At 41.7% G+C, this 25,341-nt stretch overlaps 1 protein-coding gene across 1 annotated transcript in view; it reads right to left on the bottom strand.

Moving 5' to 3' along the window:
* The window catches only part of SPEF2 (sperm flagellar 2), a 439,169-nt gene that overhangs the window by 217,664 nt on the left and 196,164 nt on the right, over positions 1 to 25,341 (bottom strand). The window contains exons 14-15 of the mRNA XM_053699669.1: positions 20,189 to 20,262; positions 17,475 to 17,578 (exon numbers count right to left, since the gene is read on the bottom strand). Of these exons, the coding sequence (XP_053555644.1) occupies positions 17,475 to 17,578; positions 20,189 to 20,262 (178 nt within the window). The remainder of the gene's footprint in view (positions 1 to 17,474; positions 17,579 to 20,188; positions 20,263 to 25,341) is intronic.

Below are 25,341 nucleotides of genomic sequence, written 5' to 3'. Positions count from 1 at the left end.
TAGCCAACCCGAATAGGAGAGCTACAAACTGGTAATGCCTGTCTAGAAAGGCAAACCTCAGGAACCGATGATGATTCTTGTGAATCGGAATGTGAAGGTAGGCATCCTTTAAGTCCACTGTGGTCATGTACTGACCCTCTTGGATCATGGGTAGGATGGTTTCGAATAGTTTCCATCTTGAATGATGGAACTCTGAGGAATTTGTTTAGGATCTTTAAATCCAAAATTGGTCTGAAGGTTCCCTCTTTTTTGGGAACCACAAACAGATTTGAATAAAATCCCTGTCCTTGTTCCGTCCGCGGAACTGGATGGATCACTCCCATTACAAGGAGGTCTTGCACGCAGCTTAGGAATGCCTCTTTCTTTATCTGATTTGCAGATAATTTTGAAAGATGAAATCTCCCTTGTGGGGGAGAAGCTTTGAAGTCCAGAAGATATCCCTGAGATATGATCTCCAACGCCCAGGGATCCTGAACATCTCTTGCCCACGCCTGGGCGAAGAGAGAGAGTCTGCCCCCTACTAGACCCGTTATCGGATAGGGGGCCGCTCCTTCATGCTGTCTTGGAGGCAGCAGCAGGCTTTCTGGCCTGCTTGCCTTTCTTCCAGGACTGGGTAGGTTTCCAGGCCTGCTTAGATTGAGCAAAAGTTCCCTCTTGTTTTGAGGTAGAGGGAGTTGATGCTGCACCTGCCTTGAAGTTTCGAAAGGCACGAAAATTAGACTGTTTGGCCCTGTCCTGAGGAAGGGTATGACCCTTACCTCCAGTAATGTCAGCAATAATTTCCTTCAAACCAGGCCCGAATAGGGTCTGCCCCTTGAAAGAAATGTTGAGTAATTTAGACTTTGAAGTCACATCAGCTGACCAGGATTTAAGCCATAGCGCCCTGCGCGCCTGGATGGCGAATCCGGAATTCTTAGCCGTTAGTTTAGTCAAATGAACAATGGCAACAGAAACAAATGAGTTAGCTAGCTTAAGTGTTCTAAGCTTGTCAATAATAATAATTGCAGCGGTCTGAGATGCAGGCGCGCAAATGGCACTATGTCCATCGCCGCTACCATTAAGCCGATTACTTCCATGCACTGAGCCACCGTGGGGCGCAGAATGGAGTGAAGAACACGGCAAGCATTTAGAAGTTTTGATAACCTGGACTCCGTCAGGTAAATTTTCATTTCTATAGAATCTATCAGAGTCCCTAGGAAGGAAACCCTTGTGAGAGGAGATAGAGAACTCTTTTCTTCGTTCACTTTCCACCCATGCGACCTCAGAAATGCCAGAACTATCTCTGTATGAGACTTGGCAATTTGAAAGCTGGACGCCTGTATCAGGATGTCGTCTAGGTAAGGAGCCACCGCTATACCTCGCGGTCTTAGAACCGCCAGAAGTGAGCCCAGAACCTTTGTAAAAATTCTTGGGGCTGTAGCCAACCCGAATAGGAGAGCTACAAACTGGTAATGCCTGTCTAGAAAGGCAAACCTCAGGAACCGATGATGATTCTTGTGAATCGGAATGTGAAGGTAGGCATCCTTTAAGTCCACTGTGGTCATGTACTGACCCTCTTGGATCATGGGTAGGATGGTTTCGAATAGTTTCCATCTTGAATGATGGAACTCTGAGGAATTTGTTTAGGATCTTTAAATCCAAAATTGGTCTGAAGGTTCCCTCTTTTTTGGGAACCACAAACAGATTTGAATAAAATCCCTGTCCTTGTTCCGTCCGCGGAACTGGATGGATCACTCCCATTACAAGGAGGTCTTGCACGCAGCTTAGGAATGCCTCTTTCTTTATCTGATTTGCAGATAATTTTGAAAGATGAAATCTCCCTTGTGGGGGAGAAGCTTTGAAGTCCAGAAGATATCCCTGAGATATGATCTCCAACGCCCAGGGATCCTGAACATCTCTTGCCCACGCCTGGGCGAAGAGAGAGAGTCTGCCCCCTACTAGACCCGTTATCGGATAGGGGGCCGCTCCTTCATGCTGTCTTGGAGGCAGCAGCAGGCTTTCTGGCCTGCTTGCCTTTCTTCCAGGACTGGGTAGGTTTCCAGGCCTGCTTAGATTGAGCAAAAGTTCCCTCTTGTTTTGAGGTAGAGGGAGTTGATGCTGCACCTGCCTTGAAGTTTCGAAAGGCACGAAAATTAGACTGTTTGGCCCTGTCCTGAGGAAGGGTATGACCCTTACCTCCAGTAATGTCAGCAATAATTTCCTTCAAACCAGGCCCGAATAGGGTCTGCCCCTTGAAAGAAATGTTGAGTAATTTAGACTTTGAAGTCACATCAGCTGACCAGGATTTAAGCCATAGCGCCCTGCGCGCCTGGATGGCGAATCCGGAATTCTTAGCCGTTAGTTTAGTCAAATGAACAATGGCAACAGAAACAAATGAGTTAGCTAGCTTAAGTGTTCTAAGCTTGTCAATAATTTCAGTCAATGGAGCTGTATGGATGGCCTCTTCCAGGGCCTCAAACCAGAATGCCGCCGCAGCAGTGACAGGCGCAATGCATGCAAGGGGCTGTAAAATAAAACCTTGTTGAATAAACATTTTCTTAAGGTAAACCTCTAATTTTTTATCCATTGGATCTGAAAAAGCACAACTGTCCTCAACCGGGATAGTGGTACGCTTTGCTAAAGTAGAAACTGCTCCCTCCACCTTAGGGACTGTCTGCCATAAGTCCCGTGTAGTGGCATCTATTGGAAACATTTTTCTAAATATAGGAGGTGGGGAAAAGGGCACACTGGGTCTATCCCACTCCTTACTAATGATTTCTGTAAGCCTTTTAGGTATTGGAAAAACATCAGTACTCACTGGCACTGCAAAGTATTTATCCAGCCTACACAATTTCTCTGGCACTGCAATTGTGTCACAGTCATTCAGAGCAGCTAATACCTCCCCAAGCAATACACGGAGGTTCTCAAGCTTAAATTTAAAATTAGAAATCTCTGAATCAGGTCTCCCCGATTCAGAGACGTCACCCACAGACTGAAGCTCTCCGTCCTCAGGTTCTGCATATTGTGACGCAGTATCAGACATGGCTCTTACAGCATCTACGCACTCTGTATCTCGTCTAACCCCAGAGCTATCGCGCTTGCCTCTCAATTCAGGCAATCTGGCTAATACCTGTGACAGGGTATTATTCATGATTGCAGCCATGTCCTGCAAAGTAATCGCTATGGGCATCCCTGATGTACTTGGCGCCATATTAGCGTGCGTCCCTCGAGCGGGAGGCGAAGGGTCCGACACGTGGGGAGAGTTAGTCGGCATAACTTCCCCCTCGACAGACCCCTCTGGTGACAATTCTTTTATAGATAAAGACTGATTTTTACTGTTTAAGGTGAAATCAATACATTTAGTACACATTCTCCTATGGGGCTCCACCATGGCTTTTAAACATAATGAACAAGTAGTTTCCTCTGTGTCAGACATGTTTGTACAGACTAGCAATGGGACTAGCAAGCTTGGAAAACACTTTAAACCAAGTTAACAAGCAATATAAAAAAACGTTACTGTGCCTTTAAGAGAAACAAATTTTGCAAAATTTGAAATAACAGTGAAAAAAGGCAGTTACACTAACGAAATTTTTACAGTGTATGTAACAAGTTAGCAGAGCATTGCACCCACTTGCAAATGGATGATTAACCCCTTAATACCAAAAACGGAATAATAAATGACAAAAACGTTTTTAAACACAGTCACAACTGCCACAGGTCTACTGTAGTTGTTACCCTCCTCAAACACGACTTTTGAAGCCTTTTGAGCCCTTCAGAGATGTCCTGTATCAAGCAGAAGGAAGCTGAGTGTCTGTCTGAATTTTAGCTGCGCAGAAAAGCGCTAAAATAGGCCCCTCCCACTCATATTACAACAGTGGAAAGCCTCAGGTAACTGTTTCTAGGCAAAAATCAAGCCAGCCATGTGGAGAAAAAAACTAGGCCCCAATAAGTTTTGTCACCAAACATATATAAAAACGATTAACATGCCAGCAAACGTTTTATATTACACTTTTATAAGAGTATGTATCTCAGTTAATAAGCCTGATACCAGTCGCTATTAAATCACTGCATTTAGGCTTAACTTACATTAGTCCGGTATCAGCAGCATTTTTCTAGCAAATTCCATACCTTATTGCAGGGAAACCTGCACGCCATTCCCCCTCTGAAGTTACCTCACTCCTCAGAATATGTGAGAACGGCAATGGATCTTAGTTACTTCTGCTAAGATCATATAAATCACAGGCAGATTCTTCTTCTAATGCTGCCTTTGATAAAACAGTACACTCCGGTACCATTTAAAAATAACAAACTTTTGATTGAAGTTAAGAAACTAACTATAATACACCACACTCCTCTTACTACATCCATCTTTGTTGAGAGTTGCAAGAGAATGACTGGATATGGCAGTGAGGGGAGGAGCTATATAGCAGCTCTGCTGTGGGTGATCCTCTTGCAACGTCCTGTTGGGGAGGAGAATATCCCACAAGTAATGGATGATCCGTGGACTGGATACACTTAACAAGAGAAATAAAAACGGTACTGTGCCTTTAAGAGAAAAAAACAATCACAGAAACTGCAAAACAGTGAAAAAAGCAGTAAATTTTACGAAATTTTTACAGTGTGTATAATAGACTGAAATAGCATTGCACCCACTTGCAAATGGATGATTAACCCCTTAGTTTCAAAACCGGATCAAAAAAACGATATAAACGTTTTTAAACAGTCACAACCAACTGCCACAGCTCTACTGTGGCTCCTACCTGCCCATACAATGACTTTGGAAGGCACAAAACCCCTTTAGAGAGGTCCTATATGTTCAGGGGACTCCTTCAGGGAAGCTGGATGTCTCAAGCTGCAAAAACTACTGCGCAATTTAGGCGCAAAATTAGGCCCCTCCCAACCTGTACTCACAGTGAGAGGGCCTTAAAAAAACTATCCCTAGGCAAAATCTAGCCAGCCATGTGGAAAAACTGGGCCCCAGAATAAAGTTTTATCACCATTTGTAATAAACGTTTATATACATCAAGCAAACGTTATATCTATTCAGTAATGAGAGTAAATAACAAAAATATTACCCTTTACAGCAAGCATGATACCAGTCGTTATTAAATCACTGTAATCAGGCTTACCTTAAATAAATCAGGCACTGTCAGCATTTTCTAGCTTATCATCTCTCTAGAAAAATGTAAAACTGCACATACCTCAGAGCAGGTAACCCTGCACGCTATTCCCCCAGCTGAAGTTACTCATCTCTTCAGTTATGTGTGAGAACAGCAGTGGATCTTAGTTACAAACCGCTAAGATCATCAAAAACCTCAGGCAGACTCTTCTTCAACTTTCTGCCTGAGGTTAAAATAGTACAACTCCGGTACCATTTGAAAATAATAAACTTTTGATTGAAGATAAACTACATTAATGCACCACATCTCTCTAGCTACTACCCTTGTTGAGAGCTGCAAGAGAATGACTGGGAGGTGGCAGTTAGGGGAGGAGCTATATAGACAGCTCTGCTGTGGGTGATCCTCTTGCAGCTCCCTGTTGGGAAGGAGAATATCCCACAAGTAATGGATAAATCCGTGGACTGGATACACCTTACAAGAGAAATAATATTTGGACAGTAATTATTATTGTTTATTTATAAAGTGCTAAAATTTTACGGATTTAAAGGGACAATGTATATTACATGGTGTTTGACTGGGAAGGGCTCAAAGGTTTATAGCAAAAAATTAGCAAACTGTTTTGCAAGACTTCAACAGGGTGGACACCTCCTATTTAGAGATTCTCTTATACTACAGAATTAAAGAATGATGTGAATGCGTCAATACTGAATAATTTACGTTCAGCTTATACGTATGTGAAACATGTAAAGTACATTGCTTATTTTAAGACCATTTGCTACTGCTGTAAGAATTGAATTACATTATTGGAAATAGAAAAGGTACTAAAAATAATGCATTGCTTCAAAAGCAACAAGCGTTCAGTTCCCCAGAGTAAAACATGAAAAATAAATAGAAACTTAAAGGGACAGTCTAGTCCAAAATAAACTTTCATGATTCAGATGGAGAATGTAATTTTAAACAATTTTCCAATTTACTTCTATCACCTATTTTGCTTTGTTCTCTTGGTATTCTTAGTTGAAAACTAAACATAGGAGGTTCATATGCTAATTTCTAAGCCCTTGAAGGCCGCCTCTTCTCTCAGGGCATTTTGACAGTTTTTCACCACTAGATGGTGTTAGTTCATGTGTGTCATATAGATAACACTGTGCTCACATACGTGGAGTTCCAGGGAGCCAGCTCTGATTGGCTAAAATGGATGCCTGTCAAAAGAACTGAAATAAGGGGGCAGTTTGCAGAGGCTCAGATACAAGGTAATCACAGAGGTAAAAAGAGTATTTATATAACTGTGTTGGTTACTCAAAACTAGGGATTGGGTAATAAGGGGATTATCTATCTTTTTAAACAATAAAAATTTGGGTGTAGACTGTCCCTTTAAAGGGACATGAAATCCAATTTTTTTTTTACGATTCATATAGAGTATACAATTTTAAACAAGTTTCCCCTTTACTTCTATTATCAAATGTGCTTTGTTCTCTCAGTATCCTTTGTTTACGGAGCAGTTGTGCACTACTGGGAGCTAGCTGAACACAACAGGTATTGACAAGCGGTATATGTGCAGCCGCCAGTCAGCATTTAGCTCACATTAGTGCTTTGCTGCCCCTGAGCCTACCTAAGTATTATTTTCAACAAAGGACAGCAAGAGAACAAAGCAAATTAAATAATACAAGTCAATTGGAAAGATATTTTTAAAACTGTATGTTCTATCTGAATCATGAAAGAAATAGTTTGGGTTTCATATCCCTTGGGTTTTACTTGATTATTGTACATAAACCTGGCATGAGGAATAACAGCTATTTTTTTTTCCCATTTCAAGGGGGCCTTACAAACACTAGAGCTTTCTTCCAAGGTATTTATATACAAATTAGTTTTCTATAAAGTTAATTAAAAATGTCTCATGCAATGTTACAAAATAGAATAATAATGAGAAAGGTTCTTAAAATATATTAATAGAATAAACAATAAAATCATACAATAATAATAAGTCCCAGAGCTCTTGGTTACACCACAATACCACATACAGATGTGGCAGAAGAAAGTGTATTTCCTGTGACCATGTCCAGGTTTCTAAAACGTTTACCTCTAACCACACTGGTGAGGAATTTAACACTAAGGGATACACTAACTGCAAAAGTCTGTTTGTCATCTATTTGACAGAATGTACCCAGTGTCACAAATCCTATGTGGGTTGAACTACTAGAGAAGTAGGCACCTGTATTATATTTCTGGAGAGAGGGCTTGGTCTGCCCTCTCCAGACATTTTTTAGCGGTACAGAGGAAGGATGTCAGCACATTCAAATGGAAAGTGATCGGACAGATCAAAAGATTGCCCAGAGGTGGAGACAAATTTTCTGTCCTTTGTAGACAGGAAATTTATTGGATACACAAACTCAAGTGTCTTATACCATTCGGTTTTAATTTCGAATTTCACATCATCAATTTTAAGGCAGAGATAATTGGTTGTGTATGAACAATATTTTTTGTCGTGCCCCCTGAGTCCTAATATGTTTCTTATAAATAGCTGATTCTAAAGTTGATGTTTGTTATGCTTATTGTCAGGTTGTGTTTACAAATAGTTATTGTACTTACTGTACAGAGTTAAATGTACTTATTGTTAAGTTTACATACCCTGGCAGAATTTATGATTTCTTGGCCATTTTTCAGAGAATATGAATGATACCACAAAAACTTTTCTTTCACTCATGGTTAGTGTTTGGCTGAAGCCATTTATTATCAATCAACTTTGTTTACTATTTTTAAATCATAATGACAACATAAACTACCCAAATGACCCTGATCAAAAGTTTACATACCCTGGTGATTTTGGCCTGATAACATGCACACAAGTTAACACAAAGGGGTTTGAATGGCTATTAAAGGTAACCATCCTCACCTGTGATCTGTTTGCTTGTAATTCGTGTGTGTGTGTGTAAAAGGTCAATGAGTTTCTGGACTCCTGACAGACCCTTGCATTTTTCATCCAGTGCTGCACTGATGATTCTGGATTCTGAGTCATGGGGAAAGCAAAAGAATTGTCAAAGGATCTGCGGGAAAAGGTAGTTGAACTGTATAAAACAGGAAAGGGATATAAAAAAATATCCAAGGAATTGAGAATGCAAATCATCAGTGTTCAAACTCTAATCAATAAGTGGAAAATGAGGGGTTCTGTTGAAACCAAATCACGGTCAGGTAGACCAACTAAAATTTCAGCCATAACTGCCAGGAAAATTGTTCGGGATGCAAAGACAAACCCACAAATAACTTCAGGTGAAATACAGGACTCTCTGAAAACATGTGGTGTGGCGGTTTCAAGATGCACAATAAGGAGGCACTTTTAGAAAGATGGGCTGCATAGTTGAGTCGCCAGAAGAAAGCCATTACTATGCAAATGCCACAAAGTATCCCACTTACAATACGCCAAACAGCACAGAGACAAGCCTCAAACCTTCTGGCACAAAGTCATTTGGAGTGATGAGACCAAAATTGAGCTTTTTGGTCACAACTATAAACGCTACATTTGGAGAGGAGTCAACAAGGCCTATGATGAAAGGTACACCATTCCTATTGTGAAACACTGAGGTGGATCGCTGATGTTTTGGGGATGTGTGAGCTACAAAGGCACAGGAAATTTGGTCAGAATTGATGGCAAGATGAATGCAGTATGTTATCAAACAGAACGCCTCATTTTCCACTTCTTGATTAGAGTTTGAACACTGCTGATTTGCATTCTCAATTCCTTGGATATCTTTTTATATCCCTTTCCTGTTTTATACAGTTCAACTACCTTTTCCCGCAGATCCTTTGACAATTCTTTTGCTTTCCCCATGACTCAGAATCCAGAAACGTCAGTGCAGCACTGGATGAAAGATGCAAGGGTCTGTCAGGAGTCCAGAAACTCATTGACCTTTTATACACACACACTAATTACAAGCAAACAGATCACAGGTGAGGATGGTTACCTTTAATAGCCATTAAAACCCCTTTGTGTCAACTTGTGTGCATGTTATCAGGCCAAAATCACCAGGGTATGTAATCTTTTGATCAGGGTCATTTGGATAGTTTCTGTTATCATTATGATTTAAAAAGAGTAAACATAGTTGATTGTTAATAAATGGCTTCAGCCTAACACTAACCATGAGTGAAAGAAAAGTTTTTGTGTTATCATTCATATTCTCTGAAAAATGGCCAAGACATCATAAATTCTGCCAGGGTATGTAAACTTATGAGCACAACTGTATGTGTTGACTATTATGTAAATTATCTGTCCATTATGACTATAAAGCAAAATGTTTTTATGCACCTCATTGTACTAGCTACTATGGAGGAAGTTGTGTTTACTGTCAGGTTGAGTTTGCACATAGTTATTGTACCTACTGTACAGAGTTATATGTACTATTTGCTATTAGACATTTGCCATTTATGCATTGACTATAATGTAAATTACCTGTCTATTATGACTATAAAGTAATATGTTTATATGCACTCCACTGTACTAGCTGTGTGAATATGGAGGAAGTTAGAGGTCTGATTTCTTTTATTATACTCACTACCAATCATATGTCAGTGGTATTATAATCCCTCAATATGCCCCCCCATTTTTTCTAGTTAACTAGTTCCCATGCTTTAACTATTTTTATCTTATTAAATTAATATATATATATTCCTTGTATATCGGTAAAAAAAATACTAACATGTATACTTTATGTTGTCTCTCAGTCTCTCAATTTGATATGTGTACCCTAAGGGGTAGATTTACCAATGTCATAAGCTGTAGCGTATCATGTCTGACAGACACTGACATTTATCATTACACAAGCAGTTCACCAGAACTGCTTGTGCAATGCGCCCCCTGCAGATTCGCAGCCAATCGTCCTCTAGCAGGGGGTGTCAATCAGCCCGATCGTATAGGATCGGGCAGATTGAAGACCGCAGTCTCAGAGACAGCGGACAAGTTATGGAGCAGTGGTCTTTAGACCGCTGCTTAATAACTGCTGTTTCGGGCTCTTGTTAAATCTACCCCTAAGGGTTAAATTCTTGGGCCATTTTTGTTTTAGCCTTTCAGGTAGTTTGTTAGCCTTTATATTCTATACACAGATGTACCCTGTTATGTCTATGATTAGTGTCCTAGTGAGTGAAACCAGTCAGACGTTTTGAATGGCCTTCCGATTCCTGCTGTTTATCTTTTAAAGATTTGCTCAATAAAGTGTTTACTTTTTATTTTTATCTACCATGAGGCTCTACTGGACTCTTTTTTCAATACAGGTGGCCCTCGTTTTACAACGGTTCAATTTACACCGTTTCAGAATAACAACCTTTTTTTCCAGTCATGTGACTGCTATTGAAAAGCATTGAGAAGCAGTGCATTTATTAAAATAGCCAGTAGGTGGAGCTGTCCGCTTGTGTTGCAGCAAAGTCAAGCAAGCTGAAATTAATCAGTTTAACCAGACCTGAGCTATCGAGCAGATTTCAAAGGAACAAGATCTTCCTGTCTATAAATCAGTCTAGATTGGAATGCATAGAAAGAACTGTTTGCAGAAAAATGCAAGTGAAGTCTGTGTTGTGTGATTATTTTATTAGGTTTATAATGCTGTTTAGCAAATGTTTTTGTTCATTTAACGTAGTTTAATTATATATTCTGTGTTGTGTGATTATTTTATTAGGTTTATAATGCTGTTTAGCATTTAAAGTCTTCATTTAAAAGCTTTAAAAAACAGAATTTATGCTTACCTGATAAATTACTTTCTCCAACGGTGTGTCCGGTCCACGGCGTCATCCTTACTTGTGGGATATTTTCTTCCCCAACAGGAAATGGCAAAGAGCCCAGCAAAGCTGGTCACATGATCCCTCCTAGGCTCCGCCTACCCCAGTCATTCGACCGACGTAAAGGAGGAATATGCATAGGAGAAATCATATGATACCGTGGTGACTGTAGTTAGAGAAAATAATTCATCAGACCTGATTAAAAAAACCAGGGCGGGCCGTGGACCGGACACACCGTTGGAGAAAGTAATTTATCAGGTAAGCATAAATTCTGTTTTCTCCAACATAGGTGTGTCCGGTCCACGGCGTCATCCTTACTTGTGGGAACCAATACCAAAGCTTTAGGACACGGATGATGGGAGGGAGCAAATCAGGTCACCTAGATGGAAGGCACCACGGCTTGCAAAACCTTTCTCCCAAAAATAGCCTCCGAAGAAGCAAAAGTATCAAATTTGTAAAATTTGGTAAAAGTGTGCAGTGAAGACCAAGTCGCTGCCTTACATATCTGATCAACAGAAGCCTCGTTCTTGAAGGCCCATGTGGAAGCCACAGCCCTAGTGGAGTGAGCTGTGATTCTTTCAGGAGGCTGCCGTCCGGCAGTCTCATAAGCCAATCGGATGATGCTTTTAAGCCAAAAAGAGAGAGAGGTAGAAGTTGCTTTTTGACCTCTCCTTTTACCAGAATAAACAACAAACAAAGAAGATGTTTGTCTGAAATCCTTTGTAGCCTCTAAATAGAATTTTAGAGCACGAACTACATCCAAATTGTGCAACAAACGTTCCTTCTTTGAAACTGGATTCGGACACAAAGAAGGTACAACTATCTCCTGGTTAATATTTTTGTTAGAAACAACTTTCGGAAGAAAACCAGGTTTAGTACGCAAAACCACCTTATCTGCATGGAACACCAGATAAGGAGGAGAACACTGCAGAGCAGATAACTCTGAAACTCTTCTAGCAGAAGAAATTGCAACCAAAAACAAAACTTTCCAAGATAGTAACTTAATATCTACGGAATGTAAGGGTTCAAACGGAACCCCTTGAAGAACTGAAAGAACTAAATTGAGACTCCAAGGAGGAGTCAAAGGTTTGTAAACAGGCTTGATTCTAACCAGAGCCTGAACAAAAGCTTGAACATCTGGCACAGCCGCCAGCTTTTTGTGAAGTAAAACAGATAAAGCAGAAATCTGTCCCTTCAAAGAACTTGCAGATAATCCTTTCTCCAAACCCTCTTGTAGAAAGGATAGAATCTTAGGAATTTTTATCTTGTTCCATGGGAATCCTTTAGATTCACACCAACAGATATATTTTTTCCATATTTTATGGTAAATTTTCCTAGTTACAGGCTTTCTAGCCTGAATAAGAGTATCAATGACAGAATCTGAAAACCCACGCTTTGATAAAATCAAGCGTTCAATCTCCAAGCAGTCAGTTGGAGTGAAGCCAGATTCGGATGTTCGAATGGACCTTGAACAAGAAGGTCCTGTCTCAAAGGTAGCTTCCATGGTGGAGCCGATGACATATTCACCAGGTCTGCATACCAAGTTCTGCGTGGCCACGCAGGAGCTATCAAGATCACCGAAGCCCTCTCCTGATTGATCCTGGCTACCAGCCTGGGAATGAGAGGAAACGGTGGGAATACATAAGCTAGGTTGAAGGTCCAAGGTGCTACTAGTGCATCTACTAGAGTCGCCTTGGGATCCCTGGATCTGGACCCGTAGCAAGGAACCTTGAAGTTCTGACGAGACGCCATCAGATCCATGTCTGGAATGCCCCATAATTGAGTTATTTGGGCAAAGATTTCCGGATGGAGTTCCCACTCCCCCGGATGGAAAGTCTGACGACTCAGAAAATCCGCTTCCCAATTTTCCACTCCTGGGATGTGGATTGCAGACAAGTGGCAGGAGTGATTCTCCGCCCATTGAATTATTTTGGTCACTTCTTCCATCGCCAGGGAACTCCTTGTTCCCCCCTGATGGTTGATATATGCAACAGTCGTCATGTTGTCTGATTGAAACCTTATGAATTTGGCCTTTGCTAGTTGAGGCCAAGCTTTGAGAGCATTGAATATCGCTCTCAGTTCCAGAATGTTTATCGGGAGAAGAGATTCTTCCCGAGACCATAGACCCTGAGCTTTCAGGGGTTCCCAGACCGCGCCCCAGCCCACCAGACTGGCGTCGGTCGTGACAATGACCCACTCTGGTCTGCGGAAGCTCATTCCCTGCGACAGGTTGTCCAGGGTCAGCCACCAACGGAGTGAATCTCTGGTTCTCTGATCTACTTGGATTGTCGGAGACAAGTCTGTATAATCCCCATTCCACTGTCTGAGCATGCACAGTTGTAATGGTCTTAGATGAATTCGCGCAAGAGGAACTATGTCCATTGCTGCAACCATCAAACCTATTACTTCCATGCACTGCGCTATGGAAGGAAGAAGAACAGAATGAAGTACTTGACAAGAGCTTAGAAGTTTTGATTTTCTGGCCTCTGTCAGAAAAATCTTCATTTCTAAGGAATCTATTATTGTTCCCAAGAAGGGAACTCTTGTTGACGGGGATAGAGAACTTTTTTCTACGTTCACTTTCCACCCGTGAGATCTGAGAAAGGCTAGGACAATGTCCGTATGAGCCTTTGCTTTTGACAGAGACGACGCTTGAATCAGTATGTCGTCCAAGTAAGGTACTACTGCAATGCCCCTTGGTCTTAGCACCGCTAGAAGGGACCCTAGTACCTTTGTGAAAATCCTTGGAGCAGTGGCTAATCCGAATGGAAGTGCCACAAACTGGTAATGCTTGTCCAGAAAGGCGAACCTTAGGAACCGATGATGTTCCTTGTGGATAGGAATATGTAGATACGCATCCTTTAAATCCACCGTGGTCATGAATTGACCTTCCTGGATGGTAGGAAGAATTGTTCGAATGGTTTCCATTTTGAACGATGGAACCCTGAGAAATTTGTTTAGAATCTTGAGATCTAAAATTGGTCTGAATGTTCCCTCTTTTTTGGGAACTATGAACAGATTGGAGTAAAACCCCATCCCTTGTTCTCCTAATGGAACAGGATGAATCACTCCCATTCTTAACAGGTCTTCTACACAATGTAAGAATGCCTGTCTTTTTATTTGGTTTGAAGACAATTGAGACCTGTGGAACCTTCCCCTTGGGGGTAGTTCCTTGAATTCCAGGAGATAACCTTGAGAAACTATTTCTAGCGCCCAAGGATCCTGAACATCTCTTGCCCAAGCCTGAGCAAAGAGAGAGAGTCTGCCCCCCACCAGATCCGGTCCCGGATCGGGGGCCAACACTTCATGCTGTTTTAGTAGCAGTGGCAGGTTTCTTGGCCTGCTTACCCTTGTTCCAGCCTTGCATCGGTCTCCAGGCTGGTTTGGTTTGAGAACTATTACCCTCTTGCTTAGAGGGTGTAGAATTTGAGGCTGGTCCGTTTCTGCGAAAGGGACGAAAATTTGGCTTATTTTTAGCCTTAAAAGACCTATCCTGAGGAAGGGCGTGGCCCTTACCCCCAGTGTTGTCTGAAATAATCTCTTTCAAGTCAGGGCCAAACAGCGTTTTACCCTTGAAAGGGATGTTAAGCAATTTGTTCTTGGAGGACACATCCGCTGACCAAGACTTTAGCCAAAGCGCTCTGCGCGCCACAATAGCAAAACCTGAATTTTTCGCCGCTAATCTAGCTAATTGCAAAGTGGCGTCTAAGATAAAAGAGTTAGCCAATTTAAGTGCTTGAACTCTGTCCATAACCTCCTCATACGAAGATTCTTTATTGAGCGACTTTTCTAGTTCTTCGAACCAGAAACACGCCGCTGTAGTGACAGGAACAATGCATGAAATTGGTTGTAGAAGGTAACCTTGCTGAACAAACATCTTTTTAAGCAAACCCTCTAATTTTTTATCCATAGGATCTTTGAAAGCACAACTATCTTCTATAGGGATAGTAGTGCGTTTGTTTAGAGTAGAAACCGCCCCCTCGACCTTGGGGACTGTCTGCCATAAGTCCTTTCTGGGGTCGACCATAGGAAATAATTTCTTAAATATAGGGGGAGGAACAAAAGGTATGCCGGGCCTTTCCCATTCCTTATTTACAATGTCCGCCACCCGCTTGGGTATAGGAAAAGCATCGGGGGGCACCGGGACCTCTAGGAACTTGTCCATCTTACATAATTTCTCTGGAATGACCAAATTGTCACAATCATCCAGAGTAGATAACACCTCCTTAAGCAGAGCGCGGAGATGTTCTAATTTAAATTTAAATGTAATAACATCAGGTTCAGCTTGTTGAGAAATTTTTCCTGAATCTGAAATTTCTCCCTCAGACAAAACCTCCCTCCTGGCCCCTTCAGATTGGTGTGAGGGTATGTCAGAACCATTATCATCAGCGTCCTCATGCTCTTCAGTATCTAAAACAGAGCAATCGCGCTTTCTCTGATAAGTGGACATTTTGGACAAAATGTTTTTAATAGAATTATCCATTACAGCCGTTAATTGTTGCATAGTAAGAAGTATTGGCGCACTAGATGTACTAGGGACCTCTTGTGTGGGCAAGACTGGTGTAGACACAGAAGGGGATGATGCAGTACCATGCTTACTCCCCTCACTTGAGGAATCATCTTGGGCAACATCATTATCAGTGGCATCATTGTCCCTACTTTGTTTGGACACTATGTCACATTCATCACATATATTTAAATGGGGAGGAACCTTGGCTTTCAAACATACAGAACATCGTCTATCTGATGGTTCAGACATGTTAACAGGCCTAAACTTGATAACAAAGCACAAAAAACGTTTTAAAATAAAACCGTTACTGTCACTTTAAATTTTAAACTGAACACACTTTATTACTGAATATGTGAAAAAGTATGAAGGAATTGTTCAAAATTCACCAAAATTTCACCACAGTGTCTTAAAGCCTTAAAAGTATTGCACACCAAATTTGAAAGCTTTAACTCTTAAAATAACGGAACCGGAGCCGTTTTTACATTTAACCCCTATACAGTCCCTGGTATCTGCTTTGCTGAGACCCAACCAAGCCCAGAGGGGAATACGATACCAAATGACGCCTTCAATAAGCTTTTTCAGTGGTTCTTAGCTCCTCACACATGCATCTGCATGCCTTGCTTTCCAAAAACAACTGCGCATTAGTGGCGCGAAAATGAGGCTCTGCCTATGACTAGAAAAGGCCCCCAGTGAAAAAGGTGTCCAATACAGTGCCTGCCGTTTTTTTAATACAATCCCCAAGATTAAAAGAACTATTTATAGTTATAATCCACTAAATATACTTATAAAGTAATCGTTTTAGCCCAGAAAAATGTCTACCAGTCTTAAAAGCCCTTGTGAAGCCCTTTATTCTTATACTAAACTAAGAAAATGGCTTACCGGTTCCCATAGGGAAAATGACAGCTTCCAGCATTACCAAGTCTTGTTAGAAATGTGTCATACCTCAAGCAGCAAAGTCTGCCCACTGTTTCCCACAACTGAAGTTACTTCATCTCAACAGTCCTGTGTGGAAACAGCCATCGATTTTAGTAACGGTTGCTAAAATCATCTTCCTCTTACAAACAGAAATCTTCATCTCTTTTCTGTTTCAGAGTAAATAGTACATACCAGCACTATTTTAAAATAACAAACTCTTGATTGAAGAATAAAAACTACATTTAAACACCAAAAAACTCTAAGCCATCTCCGTGGAGATGTTGCCTGTGCAACGGCAAAGAGAATGACTGGGGTAGGCGGAGCCTAGGAGGGATCATGTGACCAGCTTTGCTGGGCTCTTTGCCATTTCCTGTTGGGGAAGAGAATATCCCACAAGTAAGGATGACGCCGTGGACCGGACACACCTATGTTGGAGAAATAATGTATTAGGTGTTACTTATGACAATTTTGAGAGGGGCCTGGAACCTATCTCCCTCACTTCCCATTGACTTACATTATAAACTGGGTTTCAATTTACAACAATTTCGATTTACAACCATTCCTTCTGGAACCTAACCCCGGCGTAAACTGAGGGCTACCTGTATTGCTAATAGCGGATTTCAGGGATCCGCTCTGCTATTTTTGAGCCTCTGATTGCCTGCCTGTCTACAGCGTACACTAACTGCTTCCAGACGTTCGTTTCCCTCAGTCGATGACGTCAGGACACAGTGGGAACTCCATGCGGATTGGTTCTCTACTGGTACCGTGGTGCAGATGTGCAGCAGAGAATAGAGACAAGCTGATGTCGGAGCTGAATGTCTCCATGCCGCTATTAACAAATGCTGCCTTTCCCCTTAACCTACGGATCACTGTTTTTTGAGGACAGTGGCTTGTGATTTCTTGCTGTGGTTGAGTGAAGAAACTTGTGGGATGCTATTGTTTGTTTAATCTATGCCTGTTGTGGGAGATATCATGCTGAATCCTCTCTGAGCTAGCAGATAATACTCGCCATGGCCCTACCAACAGCTGCACAATGTATTTAGTCTCACTCACATTTTTGGAACTGTGATTTTCTCTGTCTGATTTATATATGGACTGACGTTCTATTAAGTTGGCTTACAACTTTCTACAACCTTTTTATTCATCTGTTTTTTACTCTAATAATAATAACTATAAGAGTTAGACATTCTTACTTGATGGCTTCAACAAGTATATTAATGAGCAATTCATCAGGTATTCCTTTTCCCATCTTCAAATGTTTTTCAGCTATCCCACCAAGTTGAGCCCGTGAAGAAAGCTGCATAAAATAAAGAAATGAACAATGCAAAAATAACTATAACTAAGGGCAGACCAAAATAAAATGAATCATAGAGAGTGACAATATAATATGATTAAAGGGACATGTCACCCAAACTCTAAATCGCTTGAAAATGGCGCAGCATATCTGTAAAAAGCTGACTACAAAATATCATATGAACATCACTAGGAAAAAAAGGAAGATATTTTATCTAAAAATGTCCTTAGTAGCAAAATCCCATAGTAAAGGAAGTTTAAAGGGCCATTATAGGAAAAAAAAGGATATGCCCTAATTCTTTACAGCATATAATTTTAGGACTAGCGACTGCAATTTTGTGAGGTCTCAAATAGGGAAGATGGCGACCGCCAGAGGCATTTGGCTATTTTTGGAGACAAATTTCTTCTTATGAAAATCCAACACACTAAGGGTCTGATGATCTACACCTCACCAGATCAGATGTGGTTTTTCTCGGCGACCCACGCAGGGGCTGCCCTGGTTAAATTATCGTAAAAAAAGGTCAGTGCCTGCGATTGGAGAGATGTCTCCTATGTAATGAAGCTCGCTGGAAAGGGACACTTCGTTTGTGGAGCAAAGTTAGCAGTGGGCTGGGGCGCACTTTAAAAAATGAAATCCTGCAGCCAATTTAAATTACATTACACTGCTTTCTGCGTATAGCATTTTACCATTGCTATATTTTCGTATGCATGTGTTTGTCTATCAGGGTTATAAGTATTTTAAGTGTTTTGAGAAAAGCTCATCACCTTTTAGTTTGTGAGTAAAAACTGTGAGATCTGCAGTATGAAAATGTTTACAGAATTACACTGGGATTAGAGAGACAATTTCCTACACGACCATTAATTACACTTTTTATTGTGCACTTATAAGTACAAATTCCGAAGTGTTTTTTGCACATCTAGTGTACTTAAATTACGATTTATGCTGTGTATATTTAAAGGGACAGTAAAGTCAAAATTAAACTTTTATGATTCAGATAAGACATGTAATTTTAAACAACTTTCCAATTTACTTTTATCATCAAATTTGCTTTGTTATCTTGGTATTCTTAGTTGAAAACTAAACCTAGGTAGACTCATATGCTAATTTACAGCCCTTGAAGGCCGCCTCTTATCTCAGTGCATTTTGCCAGGTTTTCACAGCTAGAGAGCGATAGTTCATGTTTGTCATGTAGATAACATTGTGCTCATTCTAGTGGAGTTATTCGTGATTGGCTAAAATGCTAGTCTGTCAAAAGAACTGAAAAAGGGGCAGAGGCTTAGATACAAGTTAATCGTAGAGGTAGAAAGTATATTAACATAACCGTGTTGGTTATGCAAAATGGGGAATGGGTAACAAAGGGATTTATCTATCTTTTTAAACAATAACAAATCTGGAGTAGACTGTCCCTTTAATATGATTTATTCCTGTGTAATTTGCATACAAATTTTACATTTATGATAAAATACAATATTTGGTGAAGAATTTTGTTAGAATTTATGATGCATATTTCTGTGTGAATGCTTCAATTATTCATTTTGGATGATTTTTAAAATACCAATTTTATTGTGCACTTTGTAATGTATGCATCTCCCTCCCATACGAAAATGCAGTATACGCCCCTTAGCGAGACACCCTGTTTTCAGGGTAAAAAAGTGCCTTTAGATTATTCCACCTGGGAAATAGAAGTACTGGCGAGTATACTTTAATAATCTCGCCAGCCCAGAGACCTTTAGATCATCGGGGCCCTATGATCTGGATTTGAACAGATCTTATTGTGTTGTACTTTCAGAAGAAGAAATCTGATTCCAAAAATAGCCGAATCCTGCTAGTGGCCACCATCTTCCTCATTCGAGACCTCAGAAAACTGCTGAATGCAAATCCCTACTTGTGACCCTTTAATGCTATGGGCCCTCAGCACAGGGCAGACAAGGTTCCTGACTTGGGAACCTGTATGCCTGGCTTTGTAGCGAGGGGCTGCAGAAACTGTACATTCTCTGCTGTTAGTGCATTTGCCTCTAGCCCGGGGACCAACTACGCACGAGCAGGGCCTATCAATCACCCTGAACTAACCACCAACTCAGAGGTGGTGGAGAAGGTAAGGAGCAGCTGTCATTTGTGCTCTGTAGCAGCATTCACTTTGTACATGGAGCCCTATGTGTTTAACACCCAAAAAAGGGGCTAAACACAAGAAGAAAGACCACTCAGGACCTGCAGAGCGCTGCTGGCCCCGAGCGGAAACTGCAATGCAGATGGAAATTGCTCAATAACTACTCACACAGCACTTAATCTGACAAGCTCGATCCATTTTGATGTAAATTATCTTCCTTTTTAATATAGAGATGTTCAAGCAATATTTTCCAGTCAGATTTTTACATATTTGCTGCATCACTTTCCAGGTAAAAAACAGATCTCTGGGATTTCTATTAAATGGGGCTCTGTATATTATGTTTAGATTTACGTGAGCAGAATTGTAGGGGATATAGGCCCAAGTTCATTGTGTTTATTTACTTCTCAAAAAAGAAAAGTGATTATAAATAAGCCAATGTATTCTGGAAAATAAATATGTAAATACAATTAAGCTATGCACATTTGCCCTCAAACCAACCTACTTACCTTTTGCAATGAGTTTACATTTGAAACTGATGTTGCCTCTCGTGGAGATATTATTTTCTCTGTCTGATCAATATCTAAAAGGTAAACAGGCCAATTAAAATGCTTTACTGTATATGTATCTACAATTAGCTAAAAAAAAAAGTGATTTTACAGCCTTTAATGCCAGATTCCCAAATGTAAAAATTAGACAGCAAAACTAACATTAATGCCAGAGTGTGAGCATTCACTTTAAGGGACAAATGTTAAAGCACTTGAAATTGATGCAGCATAGCTGTAAAGCTGTAAAAAACATAATTTATGCTTACCTGATAAATTTATTTCTCTTGTAGTGTATCCAGTCCACGGATCATCCATTACTTGTGGGATATTCTCCTTCCCAACAGGAAGTTGCAAGAGGATCACCCACAGCAGAGCTGCTATATAGCTCCTCCCCTCACTGCCATATCCAGTCATTCGACCGAAACAAGCCGAGAAAGGATAAACCATAGGGTGCAGTGGTGACTGTAGTTTAATTAAAATTTAGACCTGCCTGAAAAGGACAGGGCGGGCCCTGGACTGGATACACTACAAGAGAAATAAATTTATCAGGTAAGCATAAATTATGTTTTCTCTTGTTAAGTGTATCCAGTCCACGGATCATCCATTACTTGTGGGATACCAATACCAAAGCTAAAGTACACGGATGATGGGAGGGACAAGGCAGGAACTTAAACGGAAGGAACCACTGCCTGTAGAACCTTTCTCCCAAAAACAGCCTCCGAAGAAGCAAAAGTATCAAATTTGGAAAATTTGGAAAAAGTATGAAGCGAAGACCAAGTTGCAGCCTTGCAAATCTGTTCAACAGAGGCCTCATTTTTAAAGGCCCAGGTGGAAGCCACAGCTCTAGTAGAATGAGCTGTAATCCTTTCAGGAGGCTGCTGTCCAGCAGTCTCATAGGCTAAACGGATTATACTCCGAAGCCAAAAAGAAAGAGAGGTTGCCGAGGCCTTCTGACCTCTCCTCTGTCCAGAGTAAACAACAAACAGGTTAGATGTTTGGCGAAAATCTTTAGTAGCCTGTAAGTAAAACTTCAAGGCACGGACTACGTCTAGATTATGCAAAAGACGTTCCTTCTTTGAAGAAGGATTAGGACATAATGATGGAACAACAATCTCTTGATAGATATTCTTGTTAGAAAACACCTTAGGTAAAAACCCAGGTTTTGTACGCAGAACAACTTTATCTGAATGAAAGATCAGATAAGGAGAATCACAATGTAAGGCAGATAACTCCGAGACTCTTCGAGCCGAGGAAATAGCCATCAGAAAAAGAACTTTCCATGAAAGAAGTTTGATATCAATAGAATGAAGGGGTTCAAACGGAAACCCTTGAAGAACTTTAAGAACCAAGTTTAAGCTCCATGGAGGAACAACAGGTTTAAACACAGGCTTAATTCTAACTAAAGCCTGACAAAATGCCTGAACGTTTGGAACTTCTGCCAGACGCTTGTGTAAAAGAATAGACAGAGCAGAAATCTGTCCCTTTAAAGAACTAGCTGATAATCCTTTGTCCAAACCCTCTTGGAGGAAGGACAATATCCTAGGAATCCTAACCCTACTCCATGAGTAATTCTTGGATTCACACCAATGAAGATATTTACGCCATATCTTGTGGTAAATTTTCCTGGTGACAGGCTTTCGTGCCTGTATTAAGGTATCAATTACTGACTCGGAGAAGCCACGCTTTGATAGGATCAAGCGTTCAATCTCCATGCAGTCAGTCTCAGAGAAAGTAGATTCGGATGATTGAAAGGACCTTGTATTAGAACGTCTTGTCTCAGAGGCAGAGTCCATGGTGGAAAGGATGACATGTCCACTAGGTCTGCATACCAGGTCCTGCGTGGCCACGCAGGCGCTATCAATATCACCAATGCTCTTTCCTGTTTGATTTTGGCAATCAGACAAGGGAGCAGAGGAAACGGTGGAAACACATAAGCCAGGTTGAAGAACCAAGGCGTTGCTAGAGCATCTATCAGTGCCGCTTCTGGGTCCCTGGACCTGGATCCGTAACAAGGAAGCTTGGCGTTCTGGCGAGACGCCATGAGATCCAATTCTGGTTTGCCCCAACGGAGAACCAATTGAGCAAACACCTCCGGATGGAGTTCCCACTCCCCTGGATGAAAAGTCTGACGACTTAGAAAATCCGCCTCCCAGTTCTCTACACCTGGGATATGGATCGCTGACAGGTGGCAAGAGTGAGTCTCTGCCCAGCGAATTATCTTGGAGACTTCTGACATCGCTAGGGAACTCCTGGTTCCCCCTTGATGGTTGATGTAAGCCACAGTTGTGATGTTGTCCGACTGAAATCTGATGAACCTCAGTGTTGCTAGCTGAGGCCAAGCCAGAAGAGCATTGAATATTGCTCTTAACTCCAGAATATTTATTGGGAGGAGTTTCTCCTCCTGAGTCCATGAACCCTGAGCCTTCAGGGAGTTCCAGACTGCACCCCAACCTAGAAGGCTGGCATCTGTTGTTACAATTGTCCAATCTGGTCTGCGAAAGGTCATACCCTTGGACAGATGGGCCCGAGATAACCACCAGAGAAGAGAATCTCTGGTTTCCTGGTCCAGATTTAGTAGAGGGGACAAATCTGTGTAATCCCCATTCCACTGACAGAGCATGCATAATTGCAGCGGTCTGAGATGCAGGCGCGCGAATGGTAGTATGTCCATCGCCGCTACCATTAAGCCGATTACTTCCATGCACTGAGCCACCGTGGGGCGGGGAATGGAGTGAAGAACACGGCAAGCATTTAGAAGTTTTAGGAAGGAAACCCTTGTGAGAGGAGATAGAGAACTCTTTTCTTCGTTCACTTTCCACCCATGCGACCTCAGGAATGCCAGAACTATCTCTGTATGAGATTTGGCAATTTGAAAGCTTGACGCCTGTATCAGGATGTCGTCCAGGTAAGGAGCCACCGCTATGCCTCGCGGTCTTAGGACCGCCAGAAGTGAGCCCAGAACCTTTGTAAAAATGATTGGGGCTGTAGCCAACCCGAATGGAAGAGCTACAAATTGGTAATGCCTGTCTAGAAAGGCAAACCTCAGGAACTGATGATGATTCTTGTGAATCGGAATGTGAAGGTAGGCATCCTTTAAGTCCACTGTGGTCATGTACTGACCCTCTTGGATCATGGGTAAAATGGTTCGAATAGTTTCCATCTTGAATGATGGAACTCTGAGGAATTTGTTTAGGATCTTTAAATCCAAAATTGGTCTGAAGGTTCCCTCTTTTTTGGGAACCACAAACAGATTTGAATAAAACCCCTGTCCTTGTTCTGTCCGCGGAACTGGATGGATCACTCCCATTACAAGGAGATCTTGTATGCAGCTTAGGAATGCCTCTTTCTTTATCTGGTTTGCAGATAATCTTGAAAGGTGAAATCTCCCTTGTGGAGGAGAAGCTTTGAAGTCCAGAAGATATCCCTGAGATATGATCTCCAACGCCCAGGGATCTTGAACATCTCTTGCCCACGCCTGGGCGAAGAGAGAGAGTCTGCCCCTACTAGATCCGTTGTCGGATAGGGGGCCGCTCCTTCATGCTGTCTTAGAGGCAGCAGCAGGCTTTCTGGCCTGCTTGCCCTTGTTCCAGGACTGGTTAGGTTTCCAGGCCTGCTTGGATTGAGCAAAAGTTCCCTCTTGTTTTGAAGCAGAGGAAGTTGATGCTGCACCTGCGAAAGGCACGAAAATTAGACTGTTTGGCCTTTGATTTGGCCCTGTCCTGAGGAAGGGTATGACCCTTACTTCCAGTAATGTCAGCAATAATTTCTTTCAAACCATGCCCGAATAAGGTCTGCCCCTTGAAAGGAATGTTGAGTAATTTAGACTTTGAAGTCACATCAGCTGACCAGGATTTGAGCCATAGCGCCCTACGCGCCTGGATGGCGAATCCGGAATTCTTAGCCGTTAGTTTAGTCAAATGAACAATGGCATCAGAAACAAATGAGTTAGCTAGCTTAAGCGTTCTAAGCTTGTCAACAATTTCAGTCAATGGAGCTGTATGGATGGCCTCTTCCAGGGCCTCAAACCAGAATGCCGCCGCAGCAGTGACAGGCGCAATGCATGCAAGGGGCTGTAAAATAAAACCTTGTTGAATAAACATTTTCTTAAGGTAACCCTCTAATTTTTTATCCATTGGATTTGAAAAAGCACAACTGTCCTCAACCGGGATAGTGGTACGCTTTGCTAAAGTAGAAACTGCTCCCTCCACCTTAGGGACTGTCTGCCATAAGTCCCGTGTAGTGGCATCTATTGGAAACATTTTTCTAAATATAGGAGGTGGGGAAAAGGGCACACCGGGCCTATCCCACTCCTTACTAATAATTTCTGTAAGCCTTTTAGGTATTGGAAAAACATCAGTACTCACCGGCACTGCATAGTATTTATCCAGCCTACACAATTTCTCTGGCACTGCAATTGTGTCACAGTCATTCAGAGCAGCTAATACCTCCCCAAGCAATACACGGAGGTTCTCAAGCTTAAATGTAAAATTAGAAATCTCTGAATCAGGTCTCCCCGATTCAGAGACGTCACCCACAGACTGAAGCTCTCCGTCCTCAGGTTCTGCATATTGTGACGCAGTATCAGACATGGCTCTTACAGCATCTACGCGCTCTGTATCTCGTCTAACCCCAGAGCTATCGCACTTGCCTCTCAATTCAGGCAATCTGGATAATACCTCTGACAGGGTATTATTCATTATTGCAGCCATGTCCTGCAAAGTAATCGCTATGGGCGTCCCTGATGTACTTGGCGCCATATTAGCGTGCGTCCCTTGAGCGGGAGGCGAAGGGTCCGACACGTGGGGAGTTAGTCGGCATAACTTCCCCCTCAACAGACCCCTCTGGTGACAATTCTTTTATAGATAAAGACTGATCTTTACTGTTTAAGGTGAAATCAATACATTTAGTACACATTCTCCTATGGGGCTGCACCATGGCTTTTAAACATAATGAACAAGTATCCTCTGTTTCAGACATGTTTGTACAGACTAGCAATGAGACTAGCAAGCTTGGGCCTAGATTTAGAGTTCGGCGGTAGCAGTCAAAACCAGCGTTAGAGGCTCCTAACGCTGGTTTTGGCCGCCCGCTGGTATTTGGAGTCAGTGATTAAAGGG

Source organism: Bombina bombina, chromosome 2 (assembly GCF_027579735.1).
Source record: "Bombina bombina isolate aBomBom1 chromosome 2, aBomBom1.pri, whole genome shotgun sequence".
NCBI lineage: Eukaryota > Metazoa > Chordata > Amphibia > Anura > Bombinatoridae > Bombina > Bombina bombina.
This window is presented reverse-complemented; position numbering and strand designations above follow the sequence as displayed.